Source organism: Tasmannia lanceolata, unplaced genomic scaffold (genome assembly GCF_043159265.1).
Source record: "Tasmannia lanceolata isolate RefF3 unplaced genomic scaffold, GAP_Taslan_0.1 ptg000008l, whole genome shotgun sequence".
Lineage (NCBI taxonomy): Eukaryota > Viridiplantae > Streptophyta > Magnoliopsida > Canellales > Winteraceae > Tasmannia > Tasmannia lanceolata.
The window spans coordinates 11507489-11528944 of NW_027518685.1; the positions used below are offsets into that span (position 1 = coordinate 11507489).

The following is a 21456-nucleotide window of genomic DNA, read 5'->3' on the forward strand; positions in this document are numbered from 1 at the left end:
GAAGATGAAGATATTTCTTCTATGTAGAGGGAGGTGAGGAAGTTGCTGGCCTCCTTTGCTTGACTCAGTTCTACTATTGGATTCACATAGGACCACTATTTAGAAATTTTCCCAAGTCGATCACCGACTTGATCGAGTTGAATCTCTTTCAGCCTGACAAAATTCTTGCCCGAGTCCAAGTTTTGTGCACCATTCAAAAAAAAGTCAAATAAAAAACTCCTTTGGCATGCTCAAGTTAATGAAAAGTTGACCGTGCCAACCATTGATTTGCCTGATTCGTCTCCCGTTTACCTTGGCCAAGTTCTTGCTCGAATCCGTGTCTTCAAGCACTGTGCAGGACCATTAAGTGAATGGGGTACTTCTGGCTTCTTTTCCTCACGGCTATCTGTGATTTTAAGCACTGTGTATGACCATTAAGTGAATGGGGTACTTTTGGCTTCTTCTCCTCTAGACTTGAGGGGCAAATCCCTCATCTATCCCTGCAACCTTGTGCTCCCATCGATTCCCACGCACCCAATAAAGAAAAAAGAAAACAGAACAAAGAAAGCACGTGATAGCTTTTCGGATTAACGTGTGGACCTCCCAGATGTCTCCTCGACATGTTTCTCAGCTAAGAGCTCAAAGTCTACCACCTCTCTCTGCTCAATGGATCTAATACTTGGCTCTAGGTGTATCTTGTTTTGGCAGGACTATTCATTAACACCTCACTCCATATTGCTTTATGGTTTACTGTGAGCATTATATGAAGTGCATGTTAAAGCATTAGTACTTTCTTGCTTTGAACTGAATTTTGAAATATAGCGGAGTCCACCCCATAGTTTTAAAACTCCCCGAGTCGACTCCCTCTTACCTTGGCCGCATTCCGCGTTGCGCCACGTCCGTTCTCTGCGTTTTGCCCTACATGACTCTCCTGAATTACGACCGCATCAACCGAGTACTCAGCCGCGTCAACCATGTACTTGACCGCGTCATGTCGAGTTGATGAGGATTTTCTTCTGCCGTATCTGCTTTTTTAAACACTGGTCCACGCAGTGTGGATGGGTTTGATCGTTTTATTTTTGACAATGATGAACTCAGATTTATATTTGGTCTGCAAGTTGTGTTTTGTTGCTTGCTTGATCTTGACTAGTTGTTTCCAGAGCTTATGCGGAAGTAGAAATTTTGACTGCTGCTTGGTTCCTTCAACCATGTGTTTTGTTGAGTTGTTTCCATTGATAACACATTTTCATATCCTACTGTTCCTTCTGAGATCTTTTTTTTTTGCACCTGGCCAAAAAGCTCCTACCTGTCAACTAAACCATGCATATCCTCCCTTCAGCTGACACCAACTTCTTGGTTCCTTTGGTGCATTGGTCTAGTGCACTGGTCAGCCTGTGTTCACTAGTGCGCAGATGTACTTGGTTTGCAGTTCCTCAAAATGTCTGTCATATCCCGGGTTTCTTTTGCATGTCCACCAGTGGGCTTACTGGTGGGAATTTGCTTTTAATTGTAGCCCATTGAGAATCCAACGGAGTCTTCTAGGCTGCCCCTCTTAGCATTATTGGAAAGTGTGACACCTTTGGAACTCTTTGCTGGTATTGAGAGCTCCACTATTGATTAGGTCCTGGGAAATGGAAGTTGCTGTGAGGAATGGTGCCATTGATTCGGTCCTGAGGATTGGAAGTTGCTGTTAGGAATGGTGACAGCGATCATGCTATTAAACTCAGAGCTGTCTAAGGAACTAGTAGAGTTTCTCTGTGTGGTTTTAAATTTCGGCCGAAATTTCTGATTTTGGTCTGGACCGACACCGAGAAAGTACATCGATTTGGTGTCGGTCCGGGAAAAAAAAAATTAACAAAATTTCCAATTTTCTTTGGAAATTTTCCGAAAATTCAAAATTTCCTTTTTTTTACCTAATTTCGGCCGAAAATTTGGCCGAAATCGACATTTCAATCCTTGGTAACAGGCAGGTACCCATTTGTTTAAGGGTACTCATTTGGTTAGATCATGTCAGGCATTTGGGGTTGTGTCATGTGTGCGATGTTCTGGTGTTCTTGCCATGGCAGATTATGTGTTTTCAACGTCGTTTGGATTCTCAAGTGCTTGCTGGCAGTTGCAGGTTATTGGCTGAAGAGTTGGCTTCAGTTTAATGAGTTACCAGCCACTCTGATACTTGGATCTTTCTAAACACCCGATAGTACTTTTATTAGCCCATTCCAAGTTCAAACCAATGTCTGAGACTTCATCAAATTCGGAGGTTTCTTCTTACCTTCCATGCTTGCTATATCTTTCAATCTAGATCTCTCGATTGCCGAATCAGTGATGTGATGATAGATGAATAGACAGAGAGAAACTGAAGCAGATTGCTAAGTCAATCATAAGGGCCACGTTTGGTTGCCAAAACCGTGGAAGACGGCTGGGAAATTTGTGGAATATGGAACGCCCAACACTTTGGTTGCTAAATTTTAGTGGAAACTCCATTTGACTTGTAGACATCAAAGGGGACATGATCATGAGCTTTTTTCCTATGTGGCACCCTACTGTTTCAATTGTCCCCTCCTCTCATCTCCCAAGCAAATTTCTTCAAAAAGTAGGTTTTTTGGGAGGAAGAAAAGGAGAATGGCCTTGTCTTGTTCTCTCTCTCCTTCTCTCCTCCACTCTCTATTTTGATAATAGCACCCCTACATTTTCCACACGTCTTATACGTGCAACTAAACGCTACTACTGTTCTTCCCCTATTCTCCCTAGACAACTCTACACATCTTCCATGCTTGTCACCTCCCTTTTGACTACTTCTTCCACTACTCTCCTAGCCAACGAAATAGGGCCAAGGTGATAAGTGGATAGACAGAGATACTGAAGCAGATCGATGACTGCACCTGTGATTTGAATCCTTGATTTCTTTCGTCTTATGTTTCCAGAAAAATACACTCTTAAATCAGTAATCACGACTTGGGATCAACAACAACCCATGGCTATTTTTTTTTCTCTTCAAAATCCATCTTCCACCCTCAGACATGCTTCTTTTACAGTCTCTCTTAATAAACTCATGAGGACTGTTAGAAGAAGCAGCTCTGAAAGCTTCTTGATTCTGCAGAAAAACCAAAACCTGATTCTCGTCTTCAAAAGAAAAACAATGCGCTTTTTGTTTTTGCTCAGATCTGGTCACTAAGAATCCATTATTACTTTTAGCCAATCCAAATTAAACCCTACAGCTCAAATTCGAGTTTCGTCATGGTTTGGGGTTTCAGGCTGTATCCTTGCAAATCCATGCTGAAGAGGAACTCGGACAATCAAATGGTTTTCACCCAACACCTGCTATTGTGGTGAATTTGTAACCTATATTCTTGGGATACTCCATTGCAGCCTTGGCCGTTACTGATAGAGAACCGGATACCGGTTTGGTCACCCTCTGCGCCTGATGACCAGGCCTGGGTGAAAACCACTTCTTTCAGCATACCTATGCTTGATCACTAAAACCACCAAAATGGTTTGTTTTTGTTGCCCTTTTCAACTTGATAGAGAACTAGCTGCACCAAATTCCTCTACGAGATTTGACCAACTGAGAGGAGCAAGAGAAGGAACGAATTGGATCTGTGGAAAGGAGCTTCCGGATGGCCATGCCAGAAGTAGGGGACTGAGGGAGTTCCATCCAATCCCAGTGGTCAGATTATTTTTAACGTTTTACTCAACTAGACCCCAGACGATTCTGCTGTAGAGGAACTGAATGTTAAGAGGGTTGATCTTAACCCTTTATAGATCGGAGGGTTAGGATCAACCTCTGGAAATAATTTTTGGGGCACAACCTATTTAGGCTGTGTCCGACCTAATGGCCGGTCGTATCCACACCATTGATAAACCAGTTGGAAAGGTTCGAGTGGTAGCACGCACTCGAGGATTCTGATATCCAATCCATCGATGAGGTGTTCCACTGTTCGGATCATCCTATGGTGCGGGCCATACCATACTTTTAATTAAGTGAGGAGTGCGATCATCAAAATACAATAGTGCTGATAACATTTCCATTTCTTTAGTCTTTCGATATCTCTATTCTACACTGATCGTCTCCACACAGTACGATTCTTGTTGCTCAAACAATGCCTTTCCTCAGGAATTGTTGGCTTTCGAACGTTAGAAACGGGTGATGATTTTTCCTATTTGCGTTGGGATTCTGATACTTATTAAAGGCCGACACTAGTAAGGAGTTTCCTTGTCCAAAAGATCTTAAACATCCTCTCTTCGTTGCATCTTTCCAAATGAAAAATGGAAGTGATTGGGAAAAGCTCAAATGAACATTGCATTAACGAGGAATCCATATTGTTTTTGCGTGTATTTTGGAAGAAATATCTTTCACCAAAAGTACATTTCACGAGTTTTTAATATGGTGTACTCGCATGCCTACACCATATAATTTCACATCCATAACCCTCTGATATGTGGTGATATTTGTATTGCTTTTTTTTTTTTTATCTTTTTAACATCCTGAATTCTCCATTTTACACCCTAGAATATGTGAATGGGAGGATTTTTGGGGTATGAACCTATCTAAGGCCCTGTTCGATTTGGATTTGGAATCCAAAACCGATTGTCTGATAATCGGTTTTGGACTCAAAATCCGAAACGAACAGGGTCTAAAGGGAGACAACAAATTATGTTTTTGGATCACTGAACCACCTGTACTTTGCCACCCTTATTTTTTATATGAAAAAAATAGGCCGGATACACTGGACTTCCATGCTAATAAGCTGCGGATAAAGCATCATCAAGAGGAGAAATAATCTGATTTTGCTTGAACTGCTCAATGGCCTCTACATACATTCTCAACTCCCAAGTCCCAACACGCAGTCCTCTGCCATTTCAACTGTAGTGATGGCGTATGGGAAATACAGGAGAAAGTAAAGTGGGTTATTGTGTGATGATTTTTCTATTTTTCCTTTTTATACTATTTTTTAATATAGATGGCAAGCCTTGACGCAACGGTAAGGTTGCTCCATTATGACCTGGTGGTCACGGGTTCGAGTTACGCAAACAGCCTCTCGTACATCTAGCCTTCCCCAGACCCTGCAATGGCGGGAGCATAGTGCACTGGGCCGCCCTTTACTTGTTTCTTAATATGTTATAATATTTATACAATTGAAGTGCAACCAAGAATGCCCGCTTGAGTAGCACAAACATTAGTAAGAATCCGACGCCTGCTTGAGTAGCACAAACATTAGTAAGAATCCGACGCTGAGAACAATTTGATTCCAAAACTGATTATTGGACTCAAATGTTAAAGGATAATATTGAGTCTAATAATCACTTTTGGACTGCACAATCCAAAACAAACAATGCCTCAGGATTCCTACAAAAAACAAGGCACGAGGGCTTTAAGGGATGTCAATCCGTAACGGGCTTAAGATCAGGCAGGCATAGTTGAGGGATAATTCACCTCTACTCTACTGATCGGTTCTCTTTCTTTTTCGAAAAGAAGTCGGAGCAAACGGGCAACTACAATGGTTCACTCAGCTATCTATTTCTTAAAAGGATGGTGGGTTAAAATAATCCCCGACGAGGGCGTATCTATCAAGATGAGGAACAAAAGACGGGAGTGCCGGGTATAGAGATTTTATACATGGGGGCCCGATGGGGGGCATGTTCGTGCATGGGGAGATTGTATATGGTGCCCGATCGGGCATGTTCGTGCATAGGGCACCACCCTTGATATTTGATCCAACAACAGCACCGCCCTTGCAGGAGCATGCCTGATCTGGCATCATATAATTAATTTCTCATAAATATCAACTTCTTAATTTAAGGAGCTTGTAATCCAATCAAATAGTCGAAGCTATCAATGAGATGCCATCCAATTTTCTAGAAAATTTACCAGCAAGTAAAATATCGTATACAGAAGACCTGAGCTGGCCTCAAGGAGCTATCTGAGCAGATTAAACTACCCAGGATAAGATAAATGGCCGAGTGAGAAAGAGAACAAGAGTAGTTGTATGCTTAATACCTTGCAATATCTTATATTGCTTAACACATTCTCCTTTTATCTGGTTTAATTTCTCATACTTCTGAGTAAAACTGAAGTTTCCAAGAAACAAAGTCGAAAAGCGTACTCAGAATTTCATTCCTAGACAGAAATAGACTAAAATCAAACGCTACTTTGATGGCATTAGAAACTGTTGAACCCAGATCAAGTTTCTCTTTTCAATGACATTTATGTAGAGGCACAAATCTCGACAGCCAAAAACAAGAAGATAGGCTACCATGTATATTAGTTCTAAAAAGCCACTCTAAATGACATAAATATAAAACCAACCCTCTAATTTTCTTAGAGGCAATCTCTATATTACCTTAAAGCAAAATCTGAGGCTGAGCAAAGTCCTTTCCGGTCACTGCCTCAGTAGGTATATCCCTTTACAAACATTCCCTTCTTAGCCTCCTCATCCTCACCCTCAGCGGAGTAACGGCCAAGCTGGGCCAGAGAGTTTGCCTTGGCACGCACCAATAGTGACCTCTGTGCAGCTTCCACGTTCTCTGGGTGTCCTTGCCATGTCTTAAGGACTGAGTTCTGTAGAGCACGTGCATATGAGAAAGAAACATGCCATGGGTTGGGACTTTGGTTCATCGCATTCAGGTTCAGTGTTGCCTCCATTTCCGATTGCCCTCCCGACAAGAACTGCATATAAATCACAGAGATTATTCCATTAGTTACTCTTATTTAAAATACAGATCCATGTGAAAACAGTTTTAAAGGGAGTTTACCATGATCCCAGGAACAGCAGGTGGCACTCTCCTGTTCAACATTTTGAGTGTGTACTTGGCTATTGTCTCTGGAGAGGCCTTCTCTTTGTGTTCAGCACCTGGGGTTACCATGCTGGGCTTAAGTAGGATGCCTTCAAAAACCACATTGTTTTGTGCCAAGTAGTAGAAGACCTCTGCCCATACGGTTTCTGCCACCTCAAGTGTCCTGTCAATTGGGTGTTCTCCATCAAGTAGAATCTCAGGTTCCACTATTGGCACAAGGCCGTTGTCCTGCAGCAGGAATTACAGTAATAACAGATATTAAAATCTATAAAAGACTTTCCTCGAACACCCGCAAGATCTACATGGACATATATCTGGGTTACCAGAGTGCATAGATTCAAGTCATTATAAAAGGTAGAGGACTGCCAGCAAAATAGGATTTCGTTTGGAAAATAAAGATGAAATCCTTGTTGAGACACATGCACAGAACAAGTGAGCTCGAATCCCCACGAATCCCCATAAAAAACCTAATTCTTTCAATTGATATGTATATTACTGATTCCACTAATACTTTTTTTCAAGGTTTGCCAGTGCAGCACTATACCCATGTTGAATTCTAATGCAACAAGGTTGTCGAGCTATATTCATCCTAATAGTAAGCTTTTTATATGGAAATAAAAAATTACATTTATGCAACTTATTGAATTCTCATATCCAAATATAAAGAAGTAACCATTCAGGTCAGTGATTGGCCTTCCTTAAAGAAGTAACTACGCATACAAAGTCCCCATAATATCTCCCTGAACTTTCATATCCTATAGTGCTTCTAAAATTAAAAAGAAATTTTTGATGAACTCAAAATCTTCTTAAATGGTGATATCCCTTCAGTCTAGCTCCTCACCCTACACAATCGGGATACTCGTTGTTGGATATATAACGCGAACCAAGAAAGAACCACGACCAAGATTCCAGATACCTAACGAGTAGTCCCCACAACCATTTTCAAACAGAACTAAATTGGAGCCCCCTATCCTTTGAAATCCATGACTCCCTTCTCTCTTACTTTTACACATCCACTTTAGGTTCTTGCTCTCTCTATTCAGTGAAAACTGTAATATTGAAGAGCACAAGAGTGCTAGCGGTTCAACTCCAAGGATAATTGTCACCAATATGCTTATCTTAGTCAATCCAAGGAAAATGCAATTCCAAGTAGTTAACATGTGAGATAATACCATCATTCAATACTTTTATTGACTATAATGGTCAGCACAAATCCTATAAGAAGGAAAAAACACATGCATATTTTTGTATTCACCCACAAAATATATTTTTTTAAATGCCATTCACACACATAATATACAATAAAATAATTTGGCTTAAATTTTAAATCACATAATACACAATAAAATAATATGGATTCCATGATGAATTATAGTCCAATTTTCCAACTTTCAACAATTCTCTATCTAAAGCCTATTAAATATAGAAAAGCAAACAAACAAAATAGTAATCCAATAGCAAACAGGCCCATGGAAAATGATTAAGAAACCTCAACATAAAATAGTCATAAATCAGGCTTAATCAACAAATATAGGATGGAATTTTAAAAAAAAAAGAATCCCATGTTATTCTCTGTCACAAATGACAGATTATACGTCCTTCATTTCTTCGCTTCTGGCTCATCTGATGATGATTCTTTTGTCAGCATTCCTTTCACTTTGTGCATGTTTGGAGGACTCATGCATCATATAGATTAGTTCTAAATTGTGCATGTGAGTGTGATGCTAAAAACTTTCACATTTCAGAAACTAATTTACCTGCATGACATTTATAAGCATCCAAACTGCTTAAGCTAGATCTTTTTACATTGGTGTTATATACTGAACCTCCTTAATGCGATATAAATTTCTCTCATAGTCTCAAGATGTCTGTTCATTCCCAATTAGGAATAAAGAATTCCAATATGAATTGTGGAGACAAAGGAACCTTTATCAAATCAGAATACACAAACATATAGATCATGAACACATAAAAATACCTGGGAAATAGCAGCATAACGTGCAAGTCCCCATGCAGCTTCTTTAACAGCCAAGGCAGACGGGCCACAGGGAATGCTAACAACTGTCCGCCTGCAAAGTTGTCAGCCAAGTTCAAAATTGAATAGAAGTTGACACATGCCTTGAAAGAGTGTCCTGATAATCAACCAGAGGAAACAAACAAAGGGGAGAAAAAATATTTGCCGTCGATTTTGAAACTACAAGGAGAACAAAATGAAATGATAAATTAGTGATATTCAGCGTAAGCATAGTAAAATAAATGGATACATACATACCATTTTGCAAAACGGGCACCTTGCGTGTAATATTCAGCACATCTTGAAGCCAATCCATCTAAACCTTGGCACCAAGATTCATTGTTTGATCCTGGCAAAGGAACCAGACCCTTGGAACAAAACATTAACCAATTGGACAAATTATTTGGAGCACCATTAACATTGAGAGGCTGTGATCTTGAATTAAAAAGAAATTAATAAATTATAACAGTTTTTCAGGGTTGAAAACAATTCAACTCAACAAAGCCTTTGTCCCAAACTAGTTGGGGTCGGCTTAAATTATAACAGTTTTTCAAGGTTGAAAACAAGCTGAAAATATAATAGCAGAATTACCTTATCGACTTTAATGCCTGGCATGATTTTTGCCTCACGCAAGCAGTCCACAAACTTCTTTCCATCTGTTGTTGACTGGTAAAGGGTTTCCTCAAAAAGAATGGCACCAGAAATATATTCACCGAGGCCAGGAGTGGTCAGCAAAAGCTGCCTATAAGCTTGGCGGTTGGGTTCTGTATTGTCCAAACCAATGGATGAAAGCCGCTTTCCGCATGTTGCATTTGATTCATCGATGGCAAGAATACCACGTCCAGGAGAAGCAATGGATTTCTACAGGTACACAAACAAGGGAGAAATGGAAGGTAGTCAAGCACAGGAAATCTGATTAGAATTAAAAGGATAGAACTTATCTGCTCAAACTTTGCACAAACTCTTAGATTTAATTTTAACAGTCTTCACATCAATAGGGGCGTTTAGTGTTTCCCATTCTCACACAGAAATCTATTTGTTTGTTGATTCCACAGATAGTAATGATAACGTCTTCCTTATGACATTAAAAGGATGAAATGAATTGCTTGACATTTACACTCCTGCATTCTGGATTGAGCCATGTTTTTTTTTTCACTAGGTCTCTTGATGAACTTGCTCACTTATTGAAATATTTGGCGCCGGACAGTAGGAGCCAAACTTAGAGAGTCAATGATAAGCATGAAGACACTGATAAACATCAAACATCATAACTGTAAAAAAAAGGTTATTCTTACATAATACAGATAGGGAGGAGTCAGAAGCAATTTTGAACATACACATAAAGGGAAACACCATTAAACTGGTGGTTAATACCACTGAAATTGTAAAGGAGAGGATATTCATCCAAATCTTACTCCTCCCCCTCTCATGAAATTGTATCTGGTGACTCTAATGGGGTCAGATATACCCGATTGTAACGTTCATTCCATTCTATTAATTTCTGGTAGGGGTCCCCGCCTAACCCCAGCTTACCTATTGCCTACCCAAAAAAAATACCACTGAAATTTCACTTTCATGCAAGCCACTCGTAAGTTCAAGGAAACGATAGCATTCTTTTATCCAAAAATAGAATGATTAATAAAATAAAAAAAAGGCAGAACAAGGGAAAACCGATAAATCAACTCTAAATGCATAATCACAATCATGATAAACATTCGGCAGTTGTGAAAGGGAAGTTAGATAGATGAGCAAGGCGAGGTGTCCTCTCCACAAAATAAAACCAAACAACCCAAACAAACCAGTCCCAAAATAGTTATGTGAGCATATTTCTGATCAGAATAGTATCACGAGAAGCTATACCCTTCGCAAGTCAGCTCATCACTTCGTCAGTTGATCTCGGTTGATGGGATATCGACGGGTTAATAAAGTAATAGTGTTCTTATGGATGTGCATAGCTTAGGATGTCCCAAGGGCTGGTAGTTGAGCAGGAAGATTTGAAGATATCACTCCCCAGAATCAAACATATACCTTACCGGTGATGCTAGAATACACATGCTTGAACGCACACTCCTTAAAATTATCACCGGTCACAGGACGAATAATTTTCTAGCTGCCTAACAGATTAGTGAAAATATGCTTACAAAAACAACACCAAAAAGAAACGGAAGATGAATGATCATGTGTAATCACTTGCACCAAAATTCTACAAATTTACGCACACTTAGCAACCACCTTATCATTTATAAAAGGTCGTTGTCACATGTAGGGACACCAACTAGCTTGAAGAGGCGAGCACCAGATTGATTTCAGATGGGATCCGAACATGTGACAACCGTCTGATCAAGATCAGGCAAATTCTTGTAAGATTTGGGGTAGGGCCTATTTCTCACAACAAAACTCTTTCCAGTAATAAACAATAACAGAAACATTATGGTGTATATTGGAAAACCAAAGAAACAAATAGACTGCAAATAGAACAATTTCAGAAAAAATATTATATAAAAGGTGTTAAACCAGTTTCAGATGATAAAGTAGATCTAACAGACAAATCTGTAACCAGAAACAGATCAAATAAGTTGTTGAAAAAATTAACACAAAGAGGTGATGAGTTTAAAGATCAAGTGACTAAACCAAGATGAAGAAATAACAAATTAATCCTTCAATCATTCAGCTGCTACAACTCAAATCAAAATAAAACCAGCATAATCAAATCGTGAGTTAAAAAATAACGAAAAATATCCAAATCACATGCTTAAATCATTTTAACTACAACTAATCCGATCATTTAGCGAATTAAAACAGAAACGAATTAAAGATTCACAGCCAACGAATTTGCACTTCAATTCTTGAAATCTCGATCAAAATGCCTACAACAAACTCCAAACCTCAAACCGCTTCGATGAAGAGATTAGAAATCTAGAACAAAAGGCAAAAAAATCGATCAAAAGTCACTAAAATAGACTAGTCATCTCAAATTTGCAATACTAATAACCAGATAATTGCAAGATCTAGCGATTCGCAAATGATCCATCCTAACACATCTAATTCTAGGAAAATAACGATTATGCAACAGTACAAAAGCAAAAACTGTACAAGATCAAAAGGCAAAAACTCGATCAAAAGTCACCAAAATAGACCGATGATCTCAGATTTCCAACACTAATAACTAGATAATTGCAAGATCTAACGATTTGCAAACGATCCATCCTATAACATCTAATTCTAGGAAAATAACGATTATGCAACTGTACAAGATCAAAAGGCAAAAACTCGATCAAAATCACCAAAATAGATCGGTGATCTCAAATTTCCAACACTAATAACTAGATAATTACAAGATCTAACGATTTGCAAACGATCCATCGTAACACATCTAAATCTAGGGAAATAACGACTATACATGTGTACAAAAGCTAAAGCTACAATCTAATTAATGATCTAAAAAAATATATGAAATCAAACCCTAAGATATTAGGGTTAGAAACTCACTGCCGTCTGAACGAGTTCGTCGGTGTAAGCTCCGGCTCGGATCGGGCATGCAACTCGGCGGAAACTCGGCCGACACGATCCATCACGATTGAACGATTTCTGTCCAATCCACTGCGAAGACAACGAATTCAGCTTCACCACACTCGCAGATGCCATTCCTTCAACAAATTCCTCTCTCTCTTTATATCTCCCTCTCTCTTTCTCTCTGCAAAAATATGGTTTTTGACTTTCAGAAGCTTGGGTTCTTTTATACGAGAGGGAGGCGGAAAACGTCGTTCTCGGAAAGTCCGCACTAGAATTGCAGTAGGACAAGGAATTGTGAAATTACAAAAATATCCTTGTACGAGCGTGAAGCGGCGGGAAAATTATTCCGATTGGACCGAAATACCCCTTGAGCTGACCAAATGACCCTCATCACGTGCTGATAGTTAATATGAGAAATTGCGTGTTTGGTTGCGCAAAAGCAAGGGAGGCTTAATTTCTTTTTTTTTCTTTTTTTGATGGGTAAGCTGGGTTAGGCAGACCCCGACCAGATATATTGATAAAAAGGAGATTATAAAGATTGAGCAAGAGCAAACCCAAGCCACAAGCGACCGGGAAACAAAAAAAAGCCAAGAGCAAAGCAGCACGAATAAAAACAAATCAAGAACAACGACAAAAAACCAACAACACGAGAACAACAAAAGAAAATAGTAAAAAAAAGAAAACCCCAAAAAAGCAACAGCAAGCATCAACTAAGGGAAACAAAATTCAAAGCCCAACAGCAAACAGATGGGGACAAGAACCCAAAATCACCCAAGAGAAGAGAGCCAGACCCCACTTAGGACTTGTAAGATCCGGGGATGAGCCCTTTGAAGGGGGTTCTTTGGCCCAGCAGAGAAGGGGGGGATGGGAAAGCTTTTCCTTTCTTCTTTGATATAGTTTGCCAAGTTCCTCCCTCAGATGTGGAGGGAGAGGAGACAATGCCCTTACCTGGGTCTTCTTTTGAGAGATTTGCCAATAAATCCTTCCCATCAAAAACCTCTTCCGAATTGGCTAAGAAAGCAAAACTGTTAGCTTGGGCAAACTCATCATTTCGAATTGAAAGAATATTTTCTTTGGGAACTTTAGACCCAATCATAAGATCAGATTTAGGAAGATCTGGATTTATGAGACTGCTACGTACACCCTCAGCAACTCTGGAAACAGGTCTCCATTCCTTCCTAGAATGGGATGGAATGGAAGCAAGGCAATCTTCCAAGCAATGACTAAAATCCCAACAATTTGTGCAAGCCTTCAGATTCCAATCGTAAATTATGGGTTGGATAATCTCTTTGGAGGAGGTTTTGAGTGGAAGGGCTAATTTTGCTAAACATCCTAGTGAGTTTTTATGAGGTAAGGCCTTACAGTCCCGTATTTTTCAAAAAGTACTTTAAGGACCACTCTATAGGATGATCCAAAAATCATTTCAATAGGATGATCTAGCCCTCCGATCTATAAAGGTTTCCATAATATGAAGTTCGTCTATAGGTCAAAGGGTTGGGATCATCCTATAGAAATGATTTTTTGGCCTAAATCATAGTGCATAAATTCAAAAGAAAGTGGTCCATCCAAAAGCTGTATGGTAGTTAGAGAGTGCAAAGCCAAAGGTGCCCAATTGGGTCTACAGGCATATGCGTCATCTTCAAATCACGGTAGCCTTAGATTGTCATTGATTATTTGATCATCCCTGCATGTATCATCCGTTGGATTGCTTTCTATTCCTATGCATGACCGAATATGGCAAATCTTTGCATTGACTTTATCTTTAGGCATTATTTGCTTTTGATTTAATTGATTCTTTTTAGGGTAGTGATAAATCGACTCCCATATATCTTAAATCGACCCCACATGTGTCTATCTCTCTCCTCTTTCTCTCTCTAACCCATAGGAGAGAGAAAGACACATAGGGAGTCGATTTAAGATATTTGGGAGTCGATTTATCACTGCCCTTCTTTTATTAGCTCTTTCTTTTAGTCTTGTTTTTAGTAAGAATTGCTTTGATTAATTGTTACCTTTTATTTCATTTAGATTCTCTCCTAATTATAAAGGAGACTGATGTTGTCGGAGATTTTTGGCTTTGGCCATGAAATAGAAGAGAAAAGGAAGAACCCTTGGCTTTGATTATAAATTCATTGTTAGTAAGGCCAAGATTTTTTCCCTTGTAATTGAATTTTCACACTTCCACCCATTAGCGATTGCATCAATACCATAATAGAGAAATTCCTTGCTTGGTTTCTAATATAACATTGGAATCCATGGAGACTCTCTAGGATGTCTCTTAGTTAATCATTGCACGTCTGCAAATGCCATCCTCGTCTCACCCTTGTCCGCTCCATTTGAAATTCAAGCAAAAATTCACGAAAGAGGCAAAAATTTGCTTTAAAATTCTTGAGAATGGTGCTTCTCTCTCTCTCTCTCTCTCTCTCTCCACCCTCTCTCTATTAGTAATGATAACCCCTACCACTATTCTCCCATATTCACAACCAAACACTACTCCATTATTCTCTCAGGTATGTTCCAGGTAAATCCAATACTTGTGTTAGAATTGGTTTTATTTATTTAGATTATATTATCTTTATTTAAGTTATTACCATATTTAGGGTTCCTTATTTTTCTTTTCATATTCTGCTGATATATGTTTTCGTATTTTGCTATCCCTATTTTCTATAAGATGTAGATGTCGTATGGCTTTTGGAGCAATGAATAATCACTATTAGTGCAATTAGCATATTGGAGGCCGAGTTTCTAGGAATTAACTCATTGGGGGCCTGAGTTTCTTCGAATTAACTCATTCTTTTCCTTTCCTCTATCATCTTCTTCCCTATTTTCTTTTTCTATCAAGTTGGTATCAGAGCAGTTTACTGGTGGATGCCTCTTACTCGCCGTCAAAAGAACGAGATTGGTATCAAGGATTTGAAGGCTTATTCCATGGATGCCAAGAACAGAATGGTTCGTCAGAAGAAGAACAATCCTTGGAAGCAAAGTTGGAAGCGAAGTTGGATGCAAAGATCGATTCGAGATTCCAAGCTTTCGAAGAAAAAATAATGAAGATGTTTAGAGAATTTCTTTCTCAAAATTCCAATCCTCCTCAGGTGATGGCACCGTTATCTTGCGTGAAGTTAGGAGAGCCTCTAAGTGAAAAGTTTAGCGAGAACACCGTCAACAAGGCTTACACAATAAGAAAGAAAAGACGTAACAGAAAAAAAGAGAAAAAGAAATCAGATAGAAGAAAAAGCAAAAAAACCACAAAAGAAAGTTGTCGATTATATTGTCAGTGTTGTAAAGTCCGAAAAAGTCAACACCGAAAAACTTGTCGCTTCTTTCAACCTTCCCAACGCCAAAGAAAATATCCTCACCCGCAATCATCCGTGCATCAACACCCCAATCATTCAAAAAAGTTACAACAAAGAAGCTTTGATGAATGGCATGATTTGATCAATTTGCAAAGGGCGATAATGATATAGAAAATGGATAATTATAAGACAAAGAAAAGGCAAAAAGCAGGAAGAAAGAAAAAAAATAGAAGATAAAAGAAATTTGGAACGTCTTGCACAAGATCAAGTCCTCGAAATATCATCGCTCAATCTCAAACCTTGAGGACAAGGTTGAAATTAAGGGCGGGGGAATGTTAGAATTGGTTTTCTTTATTTAGATTATATTTTCTTTATTTAAGTTATTACCATATTTAGGGTTTCCTTATTTTCCATTTTATATTCTACTGATATATGTTTCCATATTTTGCTATCCCTATTTTCTATAAGATGTAGATGCCGTATGGCTTTTGGAGTAATAAATAATCACTATTAGTGCAATTAGCATATTGGAGGCCGAGTTTCCTCGAATTAACTCATTATTTTCCTTTCCTCTATCATTTTCTTCCATATTTTCTTTTTTTATAGAACGGTGTTCTATCAACTTGTTTCCTGTTGCGGTTATCAAAGACTGTGAATTCAAGTGGGACCACACGAACTTTCATGTATCATGCGTTTCTTCTTTGTTGGTGACTTCTAAAAAAGCTAAATATTTTAGGTGACCATGGATCTCATGTGGCTGGCATGCTAATTTATAAAATTAGATGAACTGAGGGTAAGATGGGGCTTTCATAAGGGCATTTTCGTCTAGTTACATAGCTAGTCCCTATTGGGTTGGTTTTGAGTAAGGGCGGAGGGTTTTGGTTTGGTTAGGTCGCTGTCTTTCTCACCAAACCCGCTTTGAGATTGTCTCCATACAATGCCTTTGGACTCTTGCCTAACATCTCTAACAATTATGTATTGCCTCCTTTTCTTCCCCGGGTCACTCCTCTCTTGTATTGATGACTCCTCTTTTTACACTACAACGGGTTGCCTGGTGAAGAAAAGGGACGAATATTTCATTTCTAAATGATAGATTCTCTCTCTCTCTCTTGCTTCCTTCAGCCACCCTTTTAATGTAAATGGATAGTCATAAATACACTAGAGGGGGCTGGTCCATGGAAGAAAAGGGGGCGAATAGCTTATGTATTTCTTTTTAAGTGGGTCCTAAAGATCCTCTATTGTCATTTGCATAGAAGAAATTCATGTGTATAGTATAGTTTATACAGCAGGGAAATGATGTATCCACTCGTAGGATGGCCCACCTCTGCTTTAGAGTGGTGGGTTCAACCAAGTTAAGTGTGGGCCCTCTCTCCCTATCACCAAAGATCAAGAGAGGGAGAATGTTTGATATCTGAAACTAGGGCTGCAACTCGAGCCGGGTAAAACCCGACCCGCATCGACCCGACCCGAAAATAGCCTGGGTCGGGTTCAGGTTTCATGGGTTTCGGGTCGAGCCGGGTTCAGCATTCAAAAGCCCGCATGAATCTCGGGTTGAGCCGGGTTTGAAGGGGCCCAACCCGACCCGACCCGAGTTACATAAGTTATAGTATGTACATTTTTTTCTATTGTTAGTTAAAAGTTAAAGGGATAATTACATTTACACCCCCTCTAGTTTCTGACACATCCACTTCCACCCCTATAGTTTAAAACGTGACAAATACACCCTTGTAGTTTCAATTTGTTTAAGGTAGGCCCCCTCAGCTGAAGGTTCGTCCATAGATTGAAGGGTTAGGATGATCCGATGGAGTTGATTTTTTTGGCACACCCTAACTATGTCAGGGCCCATCAAATGAACGCTTTGGATCATCCAAACAATGTGGGCCCACATTATTTGGATGATCCAAAGCGTTAATTTGATGGTTCCTGACATAGATATGGTGTGCCCAAAAAATCAGCTCCATCGGATCATCCTAACCCTTCAATCTATGGACGAACCTTCAGCTGAGGGGGCAAACCTCAAACAAATTGAAACTACAGGGGTGTATTTGTCACGTTTTAAACTATAGGGGTGGAAATGGATGTGTCAGAAACTAGAGGGGGTGTAAATGTAATTATCCCAAAGTTAAAAGTGAAAACCCACGCACCCACTGTTATTGTATGTGAGTGTAATTTCTGCTTCTATGAGTTGAGTTGATTCAAGTGTTTGATTCAACATTGTTTGATTGTAATTACAACATTGTTTGATTACAGCATTGTTTGATTCAAGTGTGATGTGAGTGTAATTACATCATTGTTTGATTCAAGTGTAATGTGAGTGTAATTTCTGCTTCTATGAGTTGAGTTGCCTTGCCAAACAAGAATTTTCCTTAAAAATTTGCGTCAACGTGAAAAAACCCGACCCGACCCGAACCGACCCGAGATTTATCATGGGTAGGGCCGGGTTTGGGAATCGTGGGTTTTCCGAAAAAAAACCCGACCCGACCCGACCCGAGATATTTCTCGGGTAGGGTTGGGTTCTCCAAAACCCGACCCGCCCGACCCGAGTTGCAGCCCTATCTGAAACCTTCCTTGTAGAAGAAACTTTTTGAACGTTGAAACAATCATCATACAACATGGACCCACCCCCACGTGTATTGTGATCGGGTCCATGGATATTATTGGTCCTCTCAAGTCCGACCTATATTGCCCTTTCATGAGATAATTTTACACCCTTGAACACTCATTATTCAAAGAACAATCTCACATTGAGAAAAGAGAGCACAAGAGTTTTACCCAAAGTTTTTTGAGGTTTCTAGTCAATCAACCCTTGGAAAATCTAGAAAACATGAGAGAGGAACCTCTTTAACTGATCACACCTACACAAGGCCAATAGATTGGCTAGTGATCAGTAAGGCAAAAGGTACTCGGATCGGTCACCTCCTACAATTTAGGATCTAGGATTTCTCAATCAAATCTGAATTTATTCCATGTTATTCCGAGCTTACTTCCCATTAGTCCATTCTTAGGTGCAGGGATGAGATAGGCATAACCCAAAATCAGTGATTTGCAAAAACCAATAATCTTTTTTATCCATCACTTCTGTCTAAAAGATAACTCTTAGTAAAATATGATCCAAACCACCATCTTCAACCTAAGTAATAACACAAATTTTAGATAAGTTTGTGCGAAGCAACCAATTACTCCATAAGCTTAAGCTGTTAGAGTTGGTGTTCTTTAATCATTTATACTTCCCCCTCACGAATGGCCCCTCATTTTTTTGTGTGGCCGGACATATGGATTTTTAACATCAAGGAGTTTTTGGGTTTAGAACCCATGACTTTGCTATATATGAGGCAATAGCTCCAATACCATGAGAAACAACCAATTACTCCAATAGCTTAAGCTGTTAGAGTTGGTGTTATGTAATCATTTATAATTCAAATAGCCCAACAATGGAAAAATTCCTCCCCTTCTCCAAACCACTTGAAGGAAGGCTCAACTATTCGAGCAGAGCACCAATATAATTCTTCAATGCCTATTCGGAAGGAGTTAATTTCGACCCACACTTTGAAAGGTGCGTGTTCTAAAGTTTTATTTATTTTATTTGAATAGCCTTTGGCTTTGATCGATTTAAGGCTGTATCATTTCTACTTTAAGGAGGTATCATTTCTAAATGTAAATTTACTTCTTTATCATGCTCGTTCAAATGCTTAGTTTTAGAAATGGTTTTAAGTTTGATTTTTTTTCATAGCATTTTTCATTTTCTGTAAAATAATGTAGCTCTCTCCCTCTATTTTATTTTCTCCCTCACCTCCAAGAGTTGTACGCTCGAATTGAAGTGCTTTCAATTCAGGTAGACAGACGTGACATTCCCTAATCACAGTGTATCTTCCAATTAATGAAATCTGAAGTTTTTTTTTTTTTTTTTTTTACTTTTGGAAAGAACTTCGGAGTGAATGGGTATCTCTTTTCTCAAGATTTGTTTTTCTACTTTCTTTTTCATCATTTCCTTCATGTATCTATCTTTCCTTTCAATTGGGTTCTTCTTGTTGGTAAAATTCATGAAGATCAAGAGGTATAAGGGTTTTCACACTCATCATGAGGCCTTGGGTGAGATCTAAGATGTACAGAGCTGAGGTCTAGTGTTTGATGTAGAAATTATTGTTAGATTATCTGAAATAATGTCTACTTATAAATTATCTAATTTGATTTATGCTGATAAGCCCCAAGTGCATTTTAGAAGCTACAAAGATAGAGTTATTTCTTTGTCTTAGGTGGTGAAGAGCCAACCTTAAGGCTTTTTTGCTCATGTGAACACTAGTACTTTTATAAGTACTAATTTATAAATTTTATGTGTAACTTAGTAAAATATGATGGGGAATAGATGAAGTATGGATTATTATTTGACTTAGAATTTTATGCAAACGTATCGGCAAGTATTTTAAGATTTTTGATGTTTACAAGCAAGTTTGTTGTATTCTATACTTTTTTTGCACTTTTTCTACTCATTTTTTGAGTTTGAAGTATTTTATACCTTCATTAAGATTGGGCATTTTTAGGCCCTGTTTTTTTTTTTTGGATTTTAAGAATTGATTTTGAGTCAGAAACTGATTATTTGGACTCAATTTAGGACTCAAAATCAATTCTTAAAACCCAAAACAAACAGGGCCTTACTGTCATACAGTTTGATTAATATGCTTAATATTTTCGTACATTCACTACAAGAAAGCCCGATTTAAAAATTTATTTGACTATTTTACTGGTGAATTATGGAATATTTATGATTATCAATACCGGCGGTTATGTCTGCCCGTAGGTAATGTTCCCATGTATTAGCAGCGGTCACCAGTAAAACCCAAGTTTAAGATAGGAAAGTATCCCTTTAGTCAAGTCGATAGGATAGACTTTATTAAATGTTTGGTACTCCTAACGTGGGGTTACATGTTGGAAAAGTCTAAATGTGATCTATGGGGCCGGTTTGGTAGCTTATTTAAACCTTTATAGTAGTTTTCGGATCTGGTTTCTTTTGCCATTACTCTTGTAAAATTTGAGGGGGCCACTTTATAAAATGCTACAGCATTACATGCAATGATAGCAGTAGGGAAATGGGTTGGGGGAAATTCTCTTTTTTTTCTCCCAAACTAGTAGCGTTGATAGAAATCTATAAAGATGAAAAAATGAGGTCATGTGCACCTGATTCTTTGTTAGACACGGTCAATTTTTTCTCTTTAACTTGTAATTTTTTGATTGGCTATTTGCTCTCTCTCTCTCCGTTTGGATACGCGGGTTTTAGAAACCTGGATTTCTTCAAAATTGTAGATGGGAGACAAGAAAAGAAAGAGACCAGCCGAGAGCAGCATATCGCCCCATGTTTCCAGGTTTTAGAAATCTGAGGTTATGGGAGAGATTTCTAAAACCTGGATTTCACTTAAAATCCAAGAAACGCTATCAGGACGGCAGACGGCAGCTTGATCATGAACTCTCTTTTACACTGTTTTCAAACTAAAACATGGATTCTAAAATCCACGTATCCAAACAGCCCCTTGCAGTTTCAAAACTCCTCCCCATTTTCGTTGTCCTCCTTTTTACCTTGGCCTCATTCTTTTCAAGTCCATGTTTTGCGCAACAAGATCATATAAAAACTCCTTTGACTCTCCCAGTCATCAACCGAGTACTCAGTCGTGCCACTTCGAGTTAAATAGGATTTGATTTCGCCGCTATGCCCACATATTAAAACTCTCTCTCTCTCTCTCTCTCTCTCTCTCTCTCTCTCTCTCTCTCCCTCCATGTGCGTGCACACACAAAAAAGAAAAAAACACAAGGTCAATTGACTACAATCTGAATAGCAAAGATAGGGGATGGCAATTGTTAGACCTAAAATCGGTAACA

The 21456-nt window shown here is 38.8% G+C and overlaps 1 protein-coding gene across 1 annotated transcript; it reads right to left on the minus strand.

Annotated features, from left to right (window-relative positions):
* Positions 1–6067: 6067 nt before the first annotated feature.
* LOC143884359 (fructose-bisphosphate aldolase 3, chloroplastic-like) lies at positions 6068–12498 on the minus strand. The gene is made up of 6 exons (XM_077387873.1): positions 12275–12498; positions 9377–9646; positions 9044–9153; positions 8750–8840; positions 6730–6999; positions 6068–6643 (listed from the first exon to the last, which is right to left on the minus strand). Exons 1-6 carry the CDS (start codon positions 12428–12430, stop codon positions 6365–6367), a joined length of 1176 nt encoding a protein of 391 aa, XP_077243988.1. The 5' UTR covers positions 12431–12498; the 3' UTR covers positions 6068–6364.
* Between the last annotated feature and the right edge of the window lie 8958 nt (positions 12499–21456).

What these genes read in the sequence shown, in the direction of transcription:
- LOC143884359 (XM_077387873.1), bottom strand. Translation starts at nt 12,430, where the DNA reads ATGGCATCTGCGAGTGTGGTGAAGCTGAATTCGTTGTCTTCGCAGTGG. An exon ending in CAGGCATTAAAGTCGATAAG is followed by an intron (nt 9,154 to 9,376) that starts GTAATTCTGCTA and finishes TTTTGTTCCAAG; the next exon opens with GGTCTGGTTCCTTTGCCAGG. An exon ending in GGTGCCCGTTTTGCAAAATG is followed by an intron (nt 8,841 to 9,043) that starts GTATGTATGTAT and finishes ACAACTTTGCAG; the next exon opens with GCGGACAGTTGTTAGCATTC.